Raw genomic sequence first — 16,694 nt, 5'->3', positions numbered from 1 at the left:
TATCGCTCAATCACGTCTTCTCCGGCGACTGGTAATGACATAGTAATCCGCCGGGTTGATCGACGCCGTGAATATAGGAATAGGCCATGGCATGAATAGTTAATCTGTTTAGCGGCTGCTAAGCTTCTTGTCTACCTCTTAGTGGGTGGACCACGGTTGAAACTCGACTATCGTAGAGTCCCTGCGATGTCCGATTGGGGATCAATAACAGGTCGATTGAAGTTGTCTTCCCACCTATAAAACCAGTTTGTCGAATCGCTCTGACCGAGGATTCCCGAATTACCAGGTCAAAATGGAACTGAATAAAGCATGTGAAATTAGAATATTATTTGGGCTTATTGGGAACTGTTGATGATATATACCTGAAAATGCTGCCGGGATGCCCACGCCTATGACGTCGGCCTCGTCCGAGAGCCCGCTTAAAGTCCACGCTTTTCGTCATACGCAAAACGATGAAGATGGTGATGGGGCAGAACGTATAATTAGAGGGTTGACAACGTCGGGATAAAACATGCTGCCTGTTCTTAGTTGTCAGTATGGCTCGCTAAGGTGAGATCTAGAACAGAAGCCTTTTCTATACGTCATACCCAGGACATGTCTCAGGCGCAGCAGTTATCTGACCAGCCTTATGCCTCTACTCTTGCAGCGGTTTTCAAGCTGTCTGGAGCAGTTTTCTCAATCTGTCTGAGCTCCTTGGTCATTTGGATAATGCGCCAGCCAACGAGCGATAACCATACCTGCTGCGACATGATCTCAGATAAGGTGTACCGACTATGCCACCACGATAAGACAGTAAGCTCAGAGCTTGCGAGAGATCCAAGCCAATCACCGGCAAAGTTGTTTCAAAAGCTGTTTCATGAGCACAAGCTGAAGGAGAAGCTCGTTGAAACCAAGCAGTCGACCGCTGACCGTCATGATGCTCTGCAGAGGGCGTATGAATGTGGGAACTGGGGAACAGCAAAACCGAGTAATCTATTTCTTAAGGTTAGTTTGGACATCCACTCAGTCAAGGCAGTAATTATGGTAAATATGGCCAGATTATTTCTGACTTGCGTCTATCAAAGATCTACCACGACGCTCTCTGTACGTTAGACAAAAATCCCCTGGGAGGAGTCGTCTCTCCACCATTGATGGGCAGTCACGGAGTCGTTCCCTTGACCATTGTGGCCCCGTTGCCGGATCTGTGTCGGCATGTAGCAAACTGTATCGCTCGAGCTGAAAAGGAGGTATTCTTGGGAACCAATTTCTGGATCTACTCCGATGCATCGACGCTCGTAACCAACGCGTTTCGGGAGCTGTCAAGACGAGCGGGCGAGCGGGGAGCAAAGTGGTTGTGAAAGTGCTATACGACCGGGGAAATCCTCAACAGCTTTGGGATAATCACCTGAGCGTCGGTGAGAAGCAGTATGCAGATCCAGATGGCAAAGTCCGACTGCCTCCCTCAGATGAAATCCCCAACATCGACCTTCAAGTCACCAACTACCACCGCCCTATCTTTGGGACTTTTCACGCCAAATTCATGGTCATTGATCGAAGGGTTGCTTTGCTTCAGAGCAGTAATGTTCAGGACAACGACAACCTCGAGATGCTGGTCCATGTCGAAGGACCCATTGTGGATTCGTTCTATGACACTGCGCTGATCTCGTGGGGGAAGGCGTTCAAAACGTCCCTTCCAATGCTGTCCTCTCCGGCCGCAAGCGCGGACATTCCCAGCATCTCTGCTCAGCATTCACAGGCTGAATCTAAGGAAGACCTACGTTCTCCATTACCTGAGCACACGACGCAAGATCCTCATTATGATTGTGATATCCAGCACGAGGCGCAAAGGGTCAACGATACTATTCGTCCCCGAGCAGGTGAATCAAAAACTCAAGCTGTCACTCGTCATCTGAGTAGGTTTCCTGCCCCTGCGGATCGACCGCAAGCTAAATAGTCGTTCAGATACTACAATTCAGCGAGACACAACCGGCGACGCTCCACACAGCGACCAGGAACCTCCGATGCGACCATACGTGACTCTACCACCTCACAAGCCATTTCCCATGGCGCTGGTCAACAGAGAACCCTGGGGAGGCAAGTTCCTCTATTGGTACTTAAGAAAGAATGAAACTGCTAACAATACTTCAGCGCCAAACCATACCAGCATCTACACTCCACAAAACTCAGCCTTCCTCTCCGCCTTCAAACACGCGAAGCACTCCATCTTCATCCAGACTCCAAATATGAACGCAGAGCCAATCTTGGAGGCCCTACTCGACGCGGTCCGTCGCGGTGTCACCGTCACATGCTACCTGTGCCTTGGCTACAACGACGCAGGCCAACTCCTTCCCTTCCAGAACGGCACAAACGAGATGATCGCGAACCGACTATACCGCTCCCTACATACGGACGAAGAACGCTCGCGACTGCGCATATACAATTATGTAGGCAAAGATCAAACCAAACCGATCCACAATAAGTACAAAAAGCGAAGCTGCCACATTAAACTTATGATAATTGATGAGCGAGTGGCTATACAGGGTGAGTGCTGCACGACCTCACAGATTGCACTTGTACTGACGACTCAGGGAACGGCAACCTCGACACGCAATCCTTCTACCACAGCCAGGAAGTGAACCTTGTCCTCGACTCGCCTCTTGTGTGCCGTGTCTGGTTGGAGCAAGTGAACCAGAACCAGAATACGGCGCTTTACGGCGCTGTGAGCGCCGAAGACGGGTGCTGGCATGATCCAGTTACTGGTGAGATGCCCAAGGGTTCTATTGGGGTTGACCCTGGACGCTTCAGTTGGGCTAGAGGGTTTATTGGTGCTGTACAAAGGGTGAGAGGTGTTGGAGGATTTTAATTTTGCTCAATTTGGCCGGTATATATTTGCTTTTACTGACCTATATTTTGCTTTGGGTGAGCTGCCGCCAGCTACTTAATGGATATATATCCTTTCAGTCAACCTTGTCTATATCTCGAGATGTGTTGGCAAGTGATGGCTATGATCATACATATTGGATGTATTATGTTGGACGTGTACTACTGTCTGTGGCATGTTTGAGCGTCGATGTCTTTACGTGATACCTTCAATGCCACCTCACGCTAGCTTTTAGCATACGAACCAAGAACGCTGATGAAGTGGCATCAATACATTAAATCAAGTATCATTATCACCGATCTTTCATTCCATCGACGTGAGAGCACAACGATCCTTCCAACAGCATGTCCACCCCATACGACAAACCCATCGTCGACATCACCCAGTATGTATTCCACTACCACATCGACGACGAAAAGGCCTGGTCAGCTGCACGCGTGGCCCTCCTAGACGCCACGGGATGCGCCATCGAAACCCTCTCCACGATCGAGGAGTGCCAGAAACTACTCGGCCCGGTTGTGCCAGGCACAGAGGTCCCGAATGGCTTCCGACTGCCAGGGACGAATCTCAGCCTGGACCCGGTCAAGGGCGCATTCGATATGGGCACTTTAATCCGGTACCTGGATCATAATGATGCGCTAGGCGGCGCAGAATGGGGGCATCCGTCCGGTAGGTAGACTTGGCCCCCATATCGAACTGAGTAGCGACTAACGACGGGACATAGATAACCTCGGCGCCATCCTCGCCGTCGCAGACTGGCTATGTCGCGCCTCCGCATCGGGGAGATACAAGCACACCGGCCCCCGCTCACAATGCGCACGTTGCTCACCGCGCTCATAAAAGCATACGAGATCCAAGGCTGCTGCCAGATCAGGAACGCCTTCAACGCGTTCGGCATCGACCACGTCATCCTCGTCAAGCTGGCCTCGGCCGCCGTGGTCGCCTGGCTCCTCGGTGTAACCGAGGAGCAGACGATGGCGACGCTCTCGCACGTCTGGATGGACGGCCATCCGAGTAGGGTGTACAGGACGGGCGCGAACACGATTCCGCGGAAAGGTTGGGCGGCGGGAGATGCGTGTATGCGCGCGGTGCATTTAGCTCTGCTCGTGCGTGCTGGACAGCCTGGTGCACGCACGCCGCTGAGTTCGTTGCCGTTTGGGTTCTATGCGCGGACGTTTGGGGCGAGTGGGTTCGAGATGCCACGGCCGTTTGGGGTGTGGACGATCCAGAATGTCCTGTTCAAGGTGATGCCGGTTGAGGGCCATGGAATTGCGGCTGTTGAGGCGGCGCTTGTGCAACTTGGCAAGCTCCGGGCGAGAGGGCTAGGCCCGGAGCGCATTGCCAGGGTTGAGGTTCGGACGACCCAAGCGGCGGTTTCGATCATCAATAAGCGAGGGCTGCTGCATAATGCTGCCGATCGTGACCATTGCATCCAGTACGTGATTGCGCTCGCCTTTTTGAAGGGCTCGGCGCCCGAGGCGAGGGACTATCGAGATGAGAGTTACTGGGCCAGGAGTGAGGAGCTGGCTTCTCTGCGAGAGAGGATCTTCATTCACGTTGACGAGCGCCTCACGAGAGACTATTTGGATCTAGATAAGAAGAGTATTGGTTCTGCGCTCACAGTTCACCTGCAGGACGGCTCTGAACTGCCCGAAGTTCTGATAGAGTACCCGGCGGGTCATATACGAAATCCTGCCACAGCTCGAGCGGTGCAAGAGAAATTCACCAAAAATATGCGGCTAATGTTTACCGAGAAGGAGATCGCCAAGATCCTCCAAGAGGTTGAGAAGGATGACCTACTCATCATGGACTTCGTCGAGCTTTTCGCGAGGCAATCATCACCAGGTCTGAAATTGTAGTGGCATTGCTGGAGTGAGGCATCCTTGTCATCCAGAGAAAAGAACTTTATTCTGAATGTCTCAATATGACCAGAGTAGCCAGCACGTGGCACGTGAATGATCTAAATTGCCTTTGAAGTGCTTCATGGCAGCATTCACCACAGTCGGTGAGCGCCGCCTAAGCAATCCGTCAGGACCTCAATAGATGATTACTCAATCTTGCCAACTCCTTGAAGAGTAAGATAAACATCGGTTCCCCAGCCCCACAGACTCTGAATAGCAATACTGCCACCAAAATATTCCGCATACGCTCTGCTAAGGGGCAATCCATATCCAAGTCCCGCAATACTGCTCAGCTGGCCTCCACTGGCAGACAGTGTGTTCAGGGCATCGAGATTTCCGTTATCCGAGTCCAGCAGATTTGAATCGGAGAACGTAGTGAAACTATAGGACCAGATGTTGGGCAATACCTCACGGGGAATGCCACCGCCCCTATCCCGGATTCTAATGGTTATGCTCTGCGACGACGGTGTTGAGAATTTGATTGACTCATTGGCATCTGCCGTACCAACCACGGTGTCCATCTCGAAGCCAACGTCGGCATCAGGGTAGATACCCGGGGCATTTGACATTCTTCCGAGCACATTGTGAACCTGATGGGTCGGAACGTCTGGAGCTGCAGCAATCGTAACTTCAATGGGCTCACGTTGGTTTCCTGACTCAATAACCGCGCGAAATGCATTTTTTAGAAGCTCGGTGATGATGTACTCGACATGCACGGGGACGTGCGCAAACGTGGCATCCGGTTGACCCCCGATCTTTAGCCGCGGCCGCACACCATATTTCAGCTCACAGATCTCCCCAACAAAATCTTCGCAGACCTTCACGATGCGAGCCGGCTGTAGGGCCGTGTCAATCACACCTATATAATTCGACGGGACCGTGTTCTCAGACGACTTCCCCATTCTGGAGCCGACATCGCTAACAGGCTGCGAGGCAAAGTGAAGGGCCAGATGTTGCTCTGCTATAAGCCGGGTGCCAATCCTCGCTCGTAGATGGGTGTCTAGAAATCGAGTCACATCGGGTGGACTGATATATTTCCTGCATTCGAGAAAACCCCTTGCCAGTATGGGTATGGTATTTGCATGCGTATGCACTAGGTCCGCCAGTACATCTGCGAACTTATTCTCCTCTTCCAGCGTTGTGACCTGCCGTTGCTGATAGGGCAGAAGAGTCGATAAGGAGTGGACGTAATTGTTATAGATCTTCGAGATGTGTGGATTTGAAACGACGATAAAGGGGAGGTTTCGTAACGCTTGTATACGAGATGCCAATCGGGCAGGTAGAAGGGATAGCGTGAAGTTCGCAGACGCGAGTAGCGCCTCTTTTGATAAAGGCGGGCGTCCGTGCCTGAAGGGAGACAGAGTGGTCAGAAATGACCAGATGTCTCGAAAGAAGAAATTCGCAGTGCCTCACTCACTTGAGTAGATCTGCAAGAGTCAATGGACATCGGCGGCTAGCCGCAAGCCGCGCGACTTCATCATTCGCACCATGTGCAAATGGCTGATGCAGAGCCGACTCATGTTGATCTGGAGATGGTGATGTCGAGTAACATCTCACCTTGTAAAGGGAGTAGGAAGGAAATTGACCATTCAGTTGATGCTTGTATCTTAGAGTCGATACCCTAAGAATTCTTGTGGCTGTCATCATGGACGCTAGCCATCATGAAGGGAGCTGAGCGACAATGGTTGAGTCAAGTCATTATTGATATCCAACGATGACTTCACCTTTAACTCCGGATCGCCGTCGCAATGACACTTTACCCAAAATGAATATTGACACGTGATAGGTATCCCCCAAGCCATGATCGGCGCATAACATCGGATGTACCTCTCTAGGTATGTCTTCACCAAGTGTAACTCTCCCCAATATGAAGGCATCAGTATTCGTGTTTCACATTTAAAGTCTGTCTTGATACTCCGATCCAGTGATGAATAGCCTTTGCCCTTCACTGTACCATTCTCTTTTTTTGTTCTAGTCTTTCATTTACCAGCTCGCAGTCGATGTCGGTTGTAAAATAGAGGGCTCGGAGTCATTATCCCGCAAAGAATTATCACGTCATAAGTTTACCAGTAGACTATCTATAACGCATATATATAGCTACACATAACTGTAGCCGAGGTCCAGGTTCTGAGGTTATGCCGTTCAGATAGGGTATCATCCTCCGAAAATCACAGGGATCTACCAAGTTCAGGTTCTATGGAGGATGAACCACGGTGAGAGTCGAGAGCCCTAGTCGGCATTTTGCATCACTGGATCCTGACTTCTTGATCCTTCTCGACGTGGACGTGGGGGTTGCTCTCGAGGATGCCGACTTGCTCCTCTGGGAATTCAACGCTGATTGAAGGTCAGCCGAATAATTTCCAACTCTGCAGTGTAAAACAAATGCCATACGTGAATGCCTTGATGAGAGTGAACTCGTGCTTGATGGTTCCCCCTTGTTCCTGGGCCGACTTCTTTGCTCTAGCCGGGAAGAGATAGACATAAGCATATGCGGCTGGGAGTCGATCATTAAAGGGGGCCTCACTTCTCCAGCTCCTCGGGTTGAGCATCTGGTTTCAGGGTGATCTAGAATATACAGATCAGTCAAAGCCTCCGTGGATGTTGAGACTTGTTACAAGTGGGCGACAGACATTGTAGAGAGGCATCTTCAAAGACGCTATGCGGATGCTATTAAGGTGTTGAGTTCTTGACTGTTGCGAGAGGCAGGAGATGACGATGCGAGAGTCTGGTCGGAAGGCAAGGTAGTAAGCCGTAAGAGAGTAACAGAATGGGTCAGGTGGGTAACTTGAGGGGAGAGGGACGATTTATATGGCCTGCGGGGATCCCAGACTGGAAGTGGAAGGGGTCTGATAAGGAAGCAGCTCGAGAGGGGAAGCTAGTATGGGAAGGCAACCACCTGTCGGTTCCAAAGTCATGCCTCGGGGGCTTACGCTATCAGAACCATACAATAATGAGCATTCAACCTACGGGATAAAACAGCTGATTCGTGGCGTATCTATCTAAGTTGGAACATTCTGAAACGTCTGCGTGATATGTTGCAGCGATAGAGATTGCAATGGTGTTGTCATTGCGGGAAATCAGAGATGGATGTTTACACCCCACCCGCGCAAGTACTACACTGCAGATGGAAGCAACCGTAACATAGGCATTAAACTTCTTTTCAGGTTGTATACACACGTGCAGGTCGAGCAAGATGACGCTATTTTGCCAACAAATTAATCAACCTGATAGATCTATGCGCCGACAAGGTGGGTGACAAGGCTCCGCGCGTCTGCAGTGTAGCAGCACGATGACGATATCGAGTGAGCTGACGAAGGCGGGGCAATCGGGTCACGTGTATGTACACAACGGTCAGAATGCTTCTTTGGAGTATTTGTATAATGGATTGAACTTGTTATTTTACCTACTCAGTACTTATGGTAATTGCAGGTCTTTCGTGGAACTGCCTGCCATTTGTGGGAAATGGCGGCGCTGACATTGGAAGGGAAGGACGCTGTCATCTGGTCTCATGTCTTCAGAACAGCAACGGACCTCCACTGTTCGACCAGGTGGAGCTCACTTCATGATAGGAACAGAAGCATGAAACATGGCGTTGTTCAATGTTCGAACTCGGACTCCATTTGCGCAGAGTTTCCTAGGAGGTACAAAATGATTCATGGACACAACTATAGACCAACGTAGCCACTATCATCGGTTTCCCGTCGTGGCATTTGCAACCCATGCTGTCCCCTATAATTGGGGCTCTCAGGCTGTTTCCAATCATCCAGTATCTTGGGATCAGCCAGCTTGTACACCTCCACCCCCAATGGACGGGTCGTAGCGCCCATCTTCTCGCCCTTCTCCTCCCATCCCCATTGAGAGAGATCCCCTGCAGTTGACGCATTAGCATCCGGTCCCCAGTCTGGAGTCAACAAGGAACGCATACCTCCAGGGCAAGCCGACAGTGCACAGAGCACATCTACTTCGGCAAAGAACTCAAAGTATTCGCCCGGCTTCGCCGGCGAGGTCTCCATGAAGTACTTTCCCCGCTCGTCCAAACCCGTTACCTGAAAGACGTTCAGCACATCATGCACATCCAATTCAGTCAGGCCATAAGGCATGACCGCGCGCGTCAAGTTCGAGTGGCAGTGGAAGTCAAAGGTTTCTCCACCCATAAGCAAATTGACGTAGGGATCGCATCTGGTTCCAAGCAAATCATGAACACGTCCACCCCATTGTGAGGTGCCAAAGCCAACACCCTCCTTCCGCTGGCCGTTAACTTCCAAAACCTCATGCAATTGTCCACCATTCAGGGAGTCTCCAGTTATGGTGACGAGGGGCCGTAGATATGGCAGGTTTGACCAGAGGCGGTCACCGACCGACACATGAGAAGCGTGGATTTGACGCGTGCGAGCAGCCCAAAGTCGCTCTCGGGGATTATTCGCATTCCAAATGTTGAGATCGCCCACTTGCGGCCCTTTGGGTGTAGTCAGTCGACAGACATGCCCGGCTGGCACCACCCAAGCCTGTCCAGAGCAGGGACGGATAGTGAATGATGTCTCGAGAATCCTCCCAGAATCGCTGGAAGCACTCTCCGAGATATTCCTATAGACTTGGGACGTGCCATACACCGCTGAATCCTTAGCGGCAGTGTACGCGGGTGGAGGCCGACGATGTGTAGACATTGTTATGGATGTGTTCGCTGAAAAACGCTGCTATAACCTTGATTCAAAGCCAAATGACAGTTTGCGCCAGCGGATAACCTCTGGCTTTAATAGGGGAGCCAATTCGGCTTCACTCCGGAGGCGGCCGTATGCCACATGGTTTCAAGCCCCGCTCATACCCCAAGAGCCCAGAACTGCCCCAAGTTTATCAGCTTTTTGGTTACGAGATGGATACTGAACTCCTCCATCTCTCCAGATATGCCGGGCCGGATCCTAGGGCACCGCCCTTATCGGGCATGACCGGACCGGAGTGGGTCCGATAACGACATGGCTGGTCAGGTGACGATTCTTCTGCCCCAGGCGATAAGGCCACAACTCTCAAGCAAAAACTTTTTTTTTTATTGATATCGGCGGAGAGAAATTCCGCGCCGGCAAAAGGAAATAATAATTTGGGCCTAGCTTGATAGAAGATCAAGAAGAGATCGTCGGTTTTGCTTTGCTTTGCGCTGAAATCTTTTCATCAACAGGAAATTACTTTTCCTTAGAGGTCATAGACCTCGAATTACCAAGATGGAGGATCAGGCGAACAGGGCGCATCGGCCCCCAAAGGAGAAGAAGAAATACAGCGGTATGTTCTGTGCTTGACAAGCTCGTTATACAGACTCGACATCTTGGCTTGACATTTTCTCTGTGAAAACAACATACTGATATGATGCTTGGCTCTCCAGGTGCTAACCCAAAGGCATTCGCATTCTCGAATCCTGGAAAGGGTGGCAGACAGGCTGCGCGGTCCCACGATGTACGCATTCTTCCTCGCACCCTCATCTCATCTCCGCCGAACTTGTTCGCTGATTCCTATACCAATCTAGATCAAAGAAAAGAGGCTACATGTACCCTTGGTGGATCGTCTGCCCGAAGAGGCTCCCCCGCTCGTCGTTGCGGTTGTTGGACCTCCAGGTGTAAGTTATTCCGCTTGACCGGGACGACCATCCCAAAGAAGTTTGAGAAGATAGCTCTGACAATCGTTTACTTTGGCAGGTTGGCAAAACCACTCTTATTAAGTCCTTGATTCGTCGTTATACAAAACAGACACTTAGTACACCCAAAGGGCCATTGACGGTGGTGACGGCCAAACGCCGACGGCTCACGATTATCGAATGTCCTTCCGACTCTCTCGCTAGCATGATCGATATTTCCAAGATCGCGGATATTGTTCTCCTGATGATCGATGGCAATTATGGGTTCGAGATGGAGACCATGGAGTTCCTCAATGTCTTAGCCTCAAGTGGTATGCCTGGAAATGTGTTCGGCATTTTGACGCACCTGGATCTTTTCAAGAAGCAAAGCACCCTTCGGGCGGCGAAAAAACGATTGAAGCACCGGTTCTGGAGTGAACTCTACAACGGCGCAAAGCTTTTCTACCTCTCTGGCGTGGTGAACGGCCGCTATCCCGACCGCGAAATTCATAATCTCTCCCGCTTCCTGTCCGTCATGAAGAATCCTCGGCCGTTGGTTTGGCGAAACTCTCACCCTTACGCACTTGCAGATCGATTTCTAGATATCACACCTCCAACCCAGATTGAGGAGAACCCCAAGTGCGACCGGACCGTCGCGCTGTACGGATATCTGAGAGGAACGAACTTTCCCGCACAAGGCGCACGAGTCCACGTTCCTGGTGTCGGTGACTTGACAGTTGCCGGCATTGAAGCCCTCCCAGACCCGTGTCCGACGCCATACATGGACCAGCAGCTTGCCAAGACATCTGGCAGGTCAAGCAAACGCAGACTAGGCGAGAAGCAAAAACTCTTGTTCGCTCCCATGTCGGATGTCGGTGGTGTTTTGGTCGATAAGGATGCCGTTTACATTGACGTCAAGACATCGAATTTCGAACGAGGTGAAGATGATGACAATCAAGATCGCGGCTTGGGAGAGCAGCTGGTTGTCGGTTTGCAGGGCGAGCGCAAATTGCTCGGTGAGGCAGAGGGTGGTGTCCGTCTCTTCAGCGGTGGTGAGGTTTTAGAAAAGGCGGAAGATGATGACGACAATGTTGGCAGAAAAGAGAGAAGAAAAGTTAGAGTTATGGAAGGAGAGAACGGCCAACAAGAGCTGTCGGATGAGGATGAAGGGTTCGGAAGTGGAGAAGACGAAGAAATAGATGAGGATGGAGAAGGCGATGATCTCAGCGCCGAAGAGGATGGTGATCTTGATGTCTCTGCCCCGCCAGACTTTGAAGAGAACTTCAAACAAAAGCAGAATGGCAGTGCCCATCGTGAAGAGGGGGATCTTGCCTTTGCGGACAGTGATTCGGACCTGGGTTCCATTTCGTCTGTTGAGGATCAAGAGCTCGAAAGCGACGTTGACGAGGACGACGTGGAGGAGGATGACGACGGCGCGCTTCGTTGGAAAGAGAACATGATTGCCAATGCGAAGGCCCTTAATGGCAAACGACCAAAGTTCCGTGTTGCTGACCTTTCACGGATGATGTACGACGAGTCTATTGCCCCAGCAGATGTGGTGAAGAGATGGCGGGGCGAAGACGATGAGGAAGAAGATTCCGAAGCTGAGGAGCAGCAGGAGGATGAAGACGATTTCTTCAAGAAGACCAACACGGAGAAGGAAGAACAATCGGATTATCGTGCTGTTCCTGAATATGATTATGAGAAACTGGAACAAAAATGGCAAGACAGTGATATGATCGAGGCTCTGCGGAGTCGTTTCGCTACCGCTAAACTCTCTGGTGGGGATGACGATGATGACGACGTGGACGACGATGATCTCGATGATGCTTTTGACGAAGACGACGAGGGAGACGGCGCTTTTGAGGATCTCGAGACCGGCGAGGTGTTCAATGGACTCTCCGACAACGAAGACGAAGAGGAGCCTAAGAAGGAGGAAGGTCCAGTGGATCTAGAGGCCGAGCGTGAACGCAACGCGAAGAAGAAAGAAGAACTTCGACTGCGATTCGAGGAAGAAGACCGCGAAGGTTTTGCCAACTCGAAAGACAATGCGCGACAGGGAGGTGCAGGCGAAGAAGAATTCGGCGAGGACCAATGGTACGAGCTGCAAAAGGCAAAGCTGCAAAAGCAGCAGGACATCAACCGCGCTGAATTTGAAACTCTTGACCCTGCCTCGAGGGCCAGAGCGGAAGGCTTCAGAGCTGGAACCTATGCCCGGATAGTCCTCGAGAAAGTGCCCTGCGAATTTGCTACGAAGTTCAACCCTAGATTCCCAGTCATTGTTGGCGGTCTGGCCCCGACCGAAGATCGATTTGGTTACGTGCAGGTCCGAATCAAGCGGCACCGTTGGCACAAAAAGATCTTGAAGACCAATGATCCTCTGATTTTCTCCCTGGGTTGGCGCCGCTTCCAAACCCTGCCCATCTACAGTACATCCGACAATCGGACACGAAACCGCATGCTTAAATACACTCCCGAGCACATGCATTGCTTTGCTACCTTCTACGGGCCGCTCGTCGCGCCGAACACAGGTTTCAGCTGTGTACAGTCCCTCTCGAACAAGACGCCAGGCTTCCGCATTGCGGCCACCGGTGTGGTCTTGAGTGTGGACGAACACACGGAGATCGTCAAGAAGTTGAAGCTTACCGGCGTGCCTTACAAGATCTTCAAGAACACCGCCTTCATCAAAGACATGTTCAACTCGTCGATTGAAATTGCCAAGTTCGAGGGCGCTTCGATTCGAACAGTCTCCGGCATCCGTGGTCAGATCAAGCGAGCCCTCGCCAAACCCGAAGGATGCTTCCGTGCCACTTTCGAGGATAAGATCCTGATGAGCGACATCGTCTTCCTGCGTGCATGGTACCCGATTAAGCCACACCGCTTCTACAACCCGGTGACGAACCTGCTCGATTTGGACGAGGAAGGTAAGGGCGATAGCGGTTGGCTGGGTATGCGTTTGACCGGTGAGGTGCGTCGGGAGAAGGGTATCCCAACTCCGCAGAACAAAGACTCAGCCTATCGCCCGATCGAGCGGCCTACTCGTCATTTCAACCCTCTCCGTGTGCCACGGCAGCTGGCCGCAGACCTCCCCTTCAAATCCCAGATCACCCGGATGAAGCCACATAAGGACAAGACCTACATGCAGAAACGCGCGGTGGTACTTGGCGGAGAGGAGAAGAAGGCGCGAGACCTCATGCAGAAACTCACAACTCTACGGAATGAGAAGCAGGCCAAACGAGCCGCGAAGCAAGAGGAGCGTCGTAAGGTGTACCGCGCCAAGGTCGCGGAAAGTCTTGAAAAGAAAGCGGAGCGAGAGAAGCGGGAGCGTGACGAATATTGGCGACGGGAAGGGAGGAAGCGGAAGAACCAGGATGAAGAAGGTGGAGGAGGAGGCAAGAAGCGCAAGTGATATCAGCTCTGCTTTTGTTACCATGTCTCTTCGTCTTACAATATCCCATGGGTTTGTTCGGTTGTCAAAAGCCTGTTAAGTGGTACTGTCCATGCAGTATCCACGTACATATTGCATTGTGGATGGCGTTGTTTGATTCAACCTTCTGATCAGGATATCTGTTCTTCTAAATACCTCAGATGTCTGTTATATATAAATATATATCAGTCAATATACAGTAGATCTTCTGATGTTACCGCATTCAGCCTATTGCTTCTATCTGAAAAGGCACTAGAGTCGAAAAGCGGCACGTGATCGTGGCGCGAAACGCGTCCTCTCGATGATCCCCAAGTCAATTCCATGACCAAGGAAGAGTAAGCGTCAATTGTTACTTTTCAATCTTATCTGTGAAGGACATATATACCATATGCCTTCCGGCATCATTTTCCCTAGACTGTTGACAGACTTCTAACTATCCGTCCATTATCGGGACGTGAAGCAGTGTGGGGACGGAAGTTGTTGACAGTTGAATCATCGAGTGGTTGATCCCGTCGCCGGGGTCGCCGCTTGCACCGTCGCATTTCGCAATTACGCCTTGCGCGTGTATCGAGTAGAGCTGCAGGCTACAGGAGTACCTCCTTGCAGCGAATTTAAGAAGCTCTTCGGCTCGTAGACTTGTTCGAGCCAATCGCTCTCCATCTTGTCTTCCCACATCGCGGGGCGGTGATACCGTCAATCGTGCCACTTGAAGTTGGCGATCGTCCTGGCTGGTCCTGGAAAATCGTCTGTCTGTCGCAGAACCCTTCTTGACGGATTGCCGACATTGGATTCTCGTCTGGGCTCGAAATTAAGACTTGCAAGGCAAGTCTTGTCGGGGTTGGGGTCATTGGAGGTTACCGCTCAGACAAGCCCGTTGTTAGCTACCGCTTGGTCGCTATGAGCGGGTCGCATGTTGACGTGCCGTTTACTGAGCCTTCTTCGGCGCTTCAGACCTGTCCAAATGGCGGCTTATCTGCTGCTGGCGAGGACAATCACTCTGTCTCCGAAAGCGACATAGTTCCCGACAAAGCTCACGAAGTTGCTAGGCAAACATCAAATCCCCCTCCGGCTCTGACACCGCAGTCCCCAGTGGCTCGGGGAGAGCCGGTCTGGTCGGGAAGCAATCTCGATTCTTCTCATGCATCCAGGGGTCAATTGCCTGAAGTGGGGACTTTCCCCGGAGGAAGCACTGCACTGTCGCAGCCCTCATTGAGCTCGCAAGGGAATAACTTGACTCGAGGCTTTTCCTCGCATAATCTTTCCAGTGAGCAAGAACATGATGTTGCATCAAGTTCAGGGACTCAGCGCTCGCCTCAGTTAGCCCGCAGTCACAAAAGGACCGCAACGGGTGAAATTAAGCTCTCGAACACATCAGTAGCACCTCCTAGCCCCGGAACGATTAGCGCGGAGAGGCATCCAGCTGAGAGTATCGGCTGGCGCTCGCGTGGAAGTAAGATCGCTGCGGTAAATTGGCCTTGTAATGCAATATTCTGCGTTGTCCTGCTCGTGCTGATATCATAGACTCAGTTGTCCGTTCACCTTCGTACTCGTTTGTCTTACGCCGCAGCCAAGATAGAGAAAAGCAGGCAATCTCTCGACGCGCAGGGGAAACTGCCGTTGGGTTTACTACAAGAAAGCCCCTCCACTCCACCAGTCATTGTCAAAAGTCCACCATACGCTGATCGTTCGCGCCGGCGAGACAAGGATTCTCCCAACGGTTCGCCAGTCTCCGCGCCAGATATGCCTGTCCAGTCCAATCTCTTCCCTGCGAACGCACGGCTCTCACCTGCAGCGCGGTCAGACGATCTATCATCTGTTTCCCGATCAAAAAAATCTCCCGGATCATCATTCTCATCTAAAAGAATGTCGGCAACACCGAGACTCGCACCTCCCGCAGATATTGTTCCAAGTGGTAGTAGCAGCTCCCGCCGCAGGCGGCCGAATCCAAATCAAACACTTGAAGCTTCAGAAGCTTCACGCTACATCTCATCATTTGATGACAGGAAGCATCGTTCTCAGCATGGAGCTACTGATGGTTCACAGAAGCTTCTCGTTCCGGGAACGCCTCCCCTACAATCGTTATCTCAGCCAACATCGACGCCGTATAACGGCCTGTCGAGGCAGTCAACGCATTCGCAAAATGCATCAATGGAACAAGACGCCATTGAAACCCTACTGTTCATGTCCAGTCCTGGTAATTCAGCTTACCCCCCAGTTCCCAGAGACAGCAAAGTACTTCGCACATCAGCCAAACATCACTAAGTACAGAATCGAGCACCAGCGGGAGTCAATTGCAAGACTCTCAGGCAGCTGGGGAAGATCATCGTCGGGCAGGTCAAGCTCGCTACTTGGAAGCGCAAGCGGGGGACGAGATTGACCGCATGCTTGACCAGATGGAAGATAGCGACAGCGATAACGAAAGGAAACCTATATACCGTTGATTTCGTGGGTTGAGTGTTCGCATATCCTCCGTTGATCTTTCCGACTGAGGAGACCTTTGTCCCATTCTTGATGGGTCTCAGAATGGAAGGTTCTTTCACGATTTTTTTTCACTACTTTCCTTTCTCAGTGCTCCCTTGAATCCTTCACTATTCTGTTTTGCATGGCATAATTTTGGAGCATTTCCATTGCGAATTTTTGGCCTTACAATGTTGCATAATCATACAAGTCCGCTATATCTCAACTTCGGCCATCTATTGAGAATTTGATGGGGCCGTGGCAAGTTCATCAGGGGCAAGCCATCTCTTAGGCGCTTACTTGCTAGATCTCAAATACTCAAGAGGCAGGAACGCTTAAGGCTGTACAATATCCTGGCAGCTTCCTTGGAGTTTTTGGCTTTGATATGAGCGGAATTCGGTTCCATGCAAGAAGCTGCATTATGACATTATGCTTTGCAGGTCGTCAAAT

At 51.2% G+C, this 16,694-nt stretch overlaps 6 protein-coding genes across 6 annotated transcripts; 3 read left to right on the top strand and 3 right to left on the bottom strand.

Annotated features, from left to right (window-relative positions):
- Nucleotides 1–747: 747 nt before the first annotated feature.
- P174DRAFT_456697 (IQ calmodulin-binding motif protein) lies at nt 748–4,719 on the top strand (the record flags this gene model as incomplete). The annotated part of the gene is made up of 9 exons (XM_024829460.1): nt 748–984; nt 1,065–1,297; nt 1,324–1,892; nt 1,942–2,073; nt 2,128–2,520; nt 2,568–2,783; nt 3,182–3,529; nt 3,585–3,623; nt 3,653–4,719. The coding sequence occupies 9 exons, from the start codon at nt 748–750 to the stop codon at nt 4,717–4,719; spliced, it is 3,234 nt and encodes a 1,077-aa protein (XP_024687765.1).
- A 188-nt stretch (nt 4,720–4,907) lies between these two features.
- Nucleotides 4,908–6,405, bottom strand: P174DRAFT_361188 (alpha-ketoacid dehydrogenase kinase family protein; the record flags this gene model as incomplete). The annotated part of the gene is made up of 2 exons (XM_024821767.1): nt 4,908–6,108; nt 6,179–6,405. 2 exons carry the CDS (start codon nt 6,403–6,405, stop codon nt 4,908–4,910), a joined length of 1,428 nt encoding a protein of 475 aa, XP_024687764.1.
- A 215-nt stretch (nt 6,406–6,620) lies between these two features.
- P174DRAFT_437612 (uncharacterized protein) lies at nt 6,621–7,460 on the bottom strand. Its single transcript, XM_024826345.1, has 4 exons — nt 7,392–7,460; nt 7,286–7,326; nt 7,153–7,221; nt 6,621–7,095 (listed from the first exon to the last, which is right to left on the bottom strand). Exons 1-4 carry the CDS (start codon nt 7,404–7,406, stop codon nt 7,008–7,010), a joined length of 213 nt encoding a protein of 70 aa, XP_024687763.1. The 5' UTR covers nt 7,407–7,460; the 3' UTR covers nt 6,621–7,007.
- Nucleotides 7,461–8,359: 899 nt separating this feature from the next.
- P174DRAFT_437610 (urea carboxylase-associated family protein) lies at nt 8,360–9,629 on the bottom strand. The gene is made up of 2 exons (XM_024826344.1): nt 8,687–9,629; nt 8,360–8,629 (listed from the first exon to the last, which is right to left on the bottom strand). The coding sequence occupies exons 1-2, from the start codon at nt 9,423–9,425 to the stop codon at nt 8,427–8,429; spliced, it is 942 nt and encodes a 313-aa protein (XP_024687762.1). The 5' UTR covers nt 9,426–9,629; the 3' UTR covers nt 8,360–8,426.
- A 228-nt stretch (nt 9,630–9,857) lies between these two features.
- Nucleotides 9,858–13,987, top strand: P174DRAFT_400211 (GTPase BMS1). Its single transcript, XM_024823893.1, has 4 exons — nt 9,858–10,032; nt 10,133–10,203; nt 10,274–10,363; nt 10,443–13,987. The coding sequence occupies exons 1-4, from the start codon at nt 9,975–9,977 to the stop codon at nt 13,767–13,769; spliced, it is 3,546 nt and encodes a 1,181-aa protein (XP_024687761.1). The 5' UTR covers nt 9,858–9,974; the 3' UTR covers nt 13,770–13,987.
- A 697-nt stretch (nt 13,988–14,684) lies between these two features.
- On the top strand, nt 14,685–16,228 carry P174DRAFT_427386 (uncharacterized protein; the record flags this gene model as incomplete). The annotated part of the gene is made up of 3 exons (XM_024825431.1): nt 14,685–15,251; nt 15,309–15,981; nt 16,056–16,228. The coding sequence occupies 3 exons, from the start codon at nt 14,685–14,687 to the stop codon at nt 16,226–16,228; spliced, it is 1,413 nt and encodes a 470-aa protein (XP_024687760.1).
- Nucleotides 16,229–16,694: the final 466 nt, after the last annotated feature.

This window comes from Aspergillus novofumigatus (assembly GCF_002847465.1).
Source record: "Aspergillus novofumigatus IBT 16806 chromosome Unknown P174scaffold_1, whole genome shotgun sequence".
Taxonomy (NCBI): domain Eukaryota; kingdom Fungi; phylum Ascomycota; class Eurotiomycetes; order Eurotiales; family Aspergillaceae; genus Aspergillus; species Aspergillus novofumigatus.
This window is presented reverse-complemented; position numbering and strand designations above follow the sequence as displayed.

What these genes read in the sequence shown, in the direction of transcription:
- P174DRAFT_400211 (XM_024823893.1), top strand. Translation starts at nt 9,975, where the DNA reads ATGGAGGATCAGGCGAACAGGGCGCATCGGCCCCCAAAGGAGAAGAAG. An exon ending in GGAGAAGAAGAAATACAGCG is followed by an intron (nt 10,033 to 10,132) that starts GTATGTTCTGTG and finishes TTGGCTCTCCAG; the next exon opens with GTGCTAACCCAAAGGCATTC. An exon ending in AGGCTGCGCGGTCCCACGAT is followed by an intron (nt 10,204 to 10,273) that starts GTACGCATTCTT and finishes ATACCAATCTAG; the next exon opens with ATCAAAGAAAAGAGGCTACA.
- P174DRAFT_437612 (XM_024826345.1), bottom strand. An exon ending in CAACCCGAGGAGCTGGAGAA is followed by an intron (nt 7,222 to 7,285) that starts GTGAGGCCCCCT and finishes CTTCCCGGCTAG; the next exon opens with AGCAAAGAAGTCGGCCCAGG. An exon ending in ACTCTCATCAAGGCATTCAC is followed by an intron (nt 7,096 to 7,152) that starts GTATGGCATTTG and finishes ACCTTCAATCAG; the next exon opens with CGTTGAATTCCCAGAGGAGC.
- P174DRAFT_437610 (XM_024826344.1), bottom strand. Translation starts at nt 9,425, where the DNA reads ATGTCTACACATCGTCGGCCTCCACCCGCGTACACTGCCGCTAAGGAT. An exon ending in ACTGTCGGCTTGCCCTGGAG is followed by an intron (nt 8,630 to 8,686) that starts GTATGCGTTCCT and finishes CGTCAACTGCAG; the next exon opens with GGGATCTCTCTCAATGGGGA.